At 46.3% G+C, this 4,047-nt stretch overlaps 1 protein-coding gene across 1 annotated transcript; it reads left to right on the top strand.

Annotated features, from left to right (window-relative positions):
* Positions 1-1,947: 1,947 nt before the first annotated feature.
* Positions 1,948-3,562, top strand: LOC124509126 (cell division cycle protein 20 homolog). The gene is given in 1 exon segment (XM_047075700.1): positions 1,948-3,562. A coding segment is annotated over 1 exon segment (1,500 nt). The 5' UTR covers positions 1,948-1,993; the 3' UTR covers positions 3,494-3,562.
* The last annotated feature ends 485 nt before the right edge of the window (positions 3,563-4,047 follow it).

The following is a 4,047-nucleotide window of genomic DNA, read 5'->3' as shown; positions in this document are numbered from 1 at the left end:
GAACAGACCCATAACCAGAGAAGAAATGGAATCAGTTATCAAAAATCTCCCAACAAATAAGAGTCCAGGACCAGATGGCTTCCCAGGGGAGTTCTACCAGACGTTTAAAGCAGAGATAATACCTATCCTTCTCAAGCTATTCCAAGAAATAGAAAGGGAAGGAAAACTTCCAGACTCATTCTAGGAAGTCAGTATTACTTTGATTCCTAAACCAGACAGAGACCCAGTAAAAAAAGAGAACTACAGGCCAATATCCCTGATGAATATGGATGCAAAAATTCTCAATAAGATACTAGCAAATCGAATTCAACAGCATATAAAAAGAATTATTCACCATGATCAAGTGGGATTAATTCCTGGGCTGCAGGGCTGGTTCAACATTCGCAAATCAATCAACGTGATACATCACATTAATGAAAGAAAAGATAAGAACCATATGATCCTGTCAATCGATGCAGAAAAGACCTTTGACAAAATCCAGCACCCTTCCTTAATAAAAACCCTTGAGAAAGTCGGGATAGAAGGAACATACTTAAACATCATAAAAGCCATTTATGAAAAGCCCACAAGCTAACATCATCCTCAATGGAGAAAAACTGAGAGTGTTCCCCCTTAGATCAGGAACACGACAGGGATGTCCACTCTCACCGCTGTTGTTTAACATAGTGTTGGAAGTTCTAGCATCAGCAATCAGACAACAAAAGGAAATCAAAGGCATCAAAATTGGCAAAGATGAAGTTAAGCTTTCCCTTTTTGCAGATGACATGATATTATACATGGAAAATCCGATAGACTCCACCAAAAGTCTGCTAGAACTGATACATGAATTCAGCAAAGTTGCAGGATACAAAATCAATGGACAGAAATCAGTTGCATTCTTATACACTAACAGTGAAGCATCAGAAAGACAAATAAAGAAACTGATCCCATTCACAATTGCACCAAGAAGCATAAAATACCTAGGAATAAATCTAACCAAAGATGTAAAAGATCTTTATGCTGAAAACTATAGAAAGCTTATGAAGGTAATTGAAGAAGATATAAAGAAATGGAAAGACATTCCCTGCTCATGGATTGGAAGAATAAATATTTTCAAAATGTCAATACTACCCAAAGCTATCTACACATTCAATGCAATCCCAATCAAAATTGCACCAGCATTCTTCTCGAAACTAGAACAAGCAATCCTAAAATTCATATGGAACCACAAAAGGCCCCGAATAGCCAAAGGAATTTTGAAGAAGAAGACCAAAGCAGGAGGCATCACAATCCCAGACTTTAGCCTCTACTCCAAAGCTGTCATCATCAAGACAGCATGGTATTGGCACAAAAACAGACACATAGACCAATGGAATAGAATAGAAACCCCAAAACTAGACCCACAAACGTATGGTCAACTCATCTTTGACAAAGGAGGAAAAATATCCAATGGAAAAAAGACAGTCTCTTTAACAAATTTTCCTGGGAGAACTGGACAACAACATGCAGAAAAATGAAACTAGACCACTTTCTCACACCATTCACAAAAATAAACTCAAAATGGATAAAGGACCTGAATGTGAAACAGGAAACCATCAAAACCCTAGAGGACAAAGCAGCAAAAGACCTCTCTGACCTCAGCTGTAGCAATCTCCTACTCGACACATCCCCAAAGGCAAGGGGATTAAAAGCAAAAATGAATTACTGGGACTTTATGAAGATAAAAAGCTTCTGCACAACAAAGGAAACAACCAATAAAACTAAAAGGCAACCAATGGAATGGGGAAAGACATTTGCAAATGACATATTGGACAAAGGGCTAATATCCAAAATCTATAAGGAGCTCACCAAATTCCACACCCGGAAAACAAATAACCCAGTGAAGAAATGGGCAGAAAACATGAATAGACACTTCTCTAAAGAAGACATCCGGGGTCTGGGATCGGAATCTAGTAGGAGCTGGAGGGCTCCACAGGCATCCACTCCAAGGACCCCTCCTCCTGCAGACGCTCCCATGGCGCAGTTCGTGTTCGAGAGTGACCTGCACTCGTTGCTGCAGCTGGATGCACCCATCCCCAATGCACCCCCTGCGCGCTGGCAGCGCAAAGCTAAGGAAGCTGCGGGACCGGCCCCCTCACCCATGCGGGCCGCCAACCGATCCCATAGCGCAGGCAGAACCCCAAGCCGAACACCCGGCAAATCTAGCTCCAAGGCACAGACCACTCCCAGCAAACCTGGTGGTGACCGCTATATCCCCCATCGCAGCGCTTCCCAGATGGAAGTGGCCAGTTTCCTCCTAAGCAAGGAGAACCAGCCTGAAAATAGCCAGACGCCCACCAAGAAGGAACATCAGAAAGCCTGGGCTTTGAATCTGAACGGCTTTGATGTGGAGGAAGCCAAGATCCTTCGGCTCAGTGGAAAACCACAAAATGCCCCAGAGGGTTACCAGAACAGACTGAAAGTGCTTTATAGCCAGAAGGCCACGCCTGGCTCCAGCCGGAAGACCTGCCATTACATTCCTTCCCTACCAGACCGTATCTTGGACGCCCCTGAAATCCGGAATGACTACTACCTGAACCTTGTGGACTGGAGCTCTGGGAATGTACTGGCTGTGGCGTTGGACAACAGTGTGTACTTGTGGAGTGCTAGCTCTGGTGACATCTTGCAGCTGCTGCAAATGGAGAAGCCTGGGGACTATATATCTTCTGTGGCCTGGATAAAAGAGGGCAACTACCTAGCTGTGGGCACCAGCAGTGCCGAGGTGCAGCTATGGGATGTGCAGCAGCAGAAGCGGCTTTGAAACATGACCAGTCATTCGGCTCGAGTGGGCTCCCTATGCTGGAACAGCTATATCCTGTCCAGTGGCTCACGCTCTGGCCATATCCACCACCATGATGTTCGGGTAGCAGAACACCATGTGGCCACACTGACTGGCCACAGCCAGGAGGTGTGTGGGCTGCGCTGGGCCCCAGATGGACGACATTTGGCCAGTGGTGGCAACGATAACGTGGTCAATGTGTGGCCTAGTGCTCCCGGAGAGGGTGGCTGGGTTCCCCTGCAGACATTCACCCAGCATCAAGGGGCTGTCAAGGCTGTAGCCTGGTGTCCCTGGCAGTCCAACGTCCTGGCAACTGGAGGGGGTACCAGTGACCGGCACATTCGCATCTGGAACGTCTGCTCTGGGGCCTGTCTGAGTGCTGTGGATGCCCAATCCCAGGTGTGCTCCATCCTCTGGTCTCCCCACTACAAGGAGCTCATCTCGGGCCACGGCTTTGCCCAGAACCAGTTGGTTATTTGGAAATACCCAACCATGGCCAAGGTGGCTGAGCTTAAAGGTCACACTGCCCGGGTCCTAAGTCTGACCATGAGCCCAGACGGGGCCACGGTGGCATCAGCAGCAGCAGATGAGACCCTGAGGCTGTGGCGCTGCTTTGAGTTGGACCCTGCACGGCGGCGGGAGCGGGAGAAAGCCAGTGCAGCCAAAAGCAGCCTCATTCACCAAGGCATCCGTTGAGGACGAACTCATCACCTCAGTTTTTTGTTTTTGTTTTTTATTTTTCTAATAAAGTCATGTCTCTCTCTCAAAAAAAAAAAAAAAAAAAAAGAAGACATCCGGATGGCCAACAGGCACATGAAAAGATGCGCAACGTCGCTCCTCATCAGGGAAATACAAATCAAAACCACACTCAGATATCACCTCACGCCAGTCAGAGTGGCCAAAATGAACAAATCAGGAGACTATAGATGCTGGAGAGGATGTGGAGAAACGGGAACCCTCTTGCACTGTTGGTGGGAATGCAAATTGGTGCAGCCGCTCTGGAAAGCAGTGTGGAGGTTCCTCAGAAAATTAAAAATAGACCTACCCTATGACCCAGCAATAGCACTGCTAGGAATTTACCCAAGGGATACAGGAGTACTGATGCATAGGGGCACTTGTAACCCCATGTTTATAGCAGCACTTTCAACAATAGCCAAATTATGGAAAGAGCCTAAATGTCCATCAACTGATGAATGGATAAAGAAATTATGGTTTATATACACATTGGAGTACTACATGGCAATGAGAAA

The sequence above is a fragment of the Lynx rufus genome, unplaced genomic scaffold (genome assembly GCF_022079265.1).
Source record: "Lynx rufus isolate CCGP_SWC_20201006 ecotype Redwood Valley unplaced genomic scaffold, mLynRuf1.p SCAF_14, whole genome shotgun sequence".
Classification (NCBI taxonomy): domain Eukaryota; kingdom Metazoa; phylum Chordata; class Mammalia; order Carnivora; family Felidae; genus Lynx; species Lynx rufus.
The sequence above is the reverse complement of the archived record's forward strand: the minus strand, read 5'-3'. Positions and strand labels throughout refer to the sequence as shown.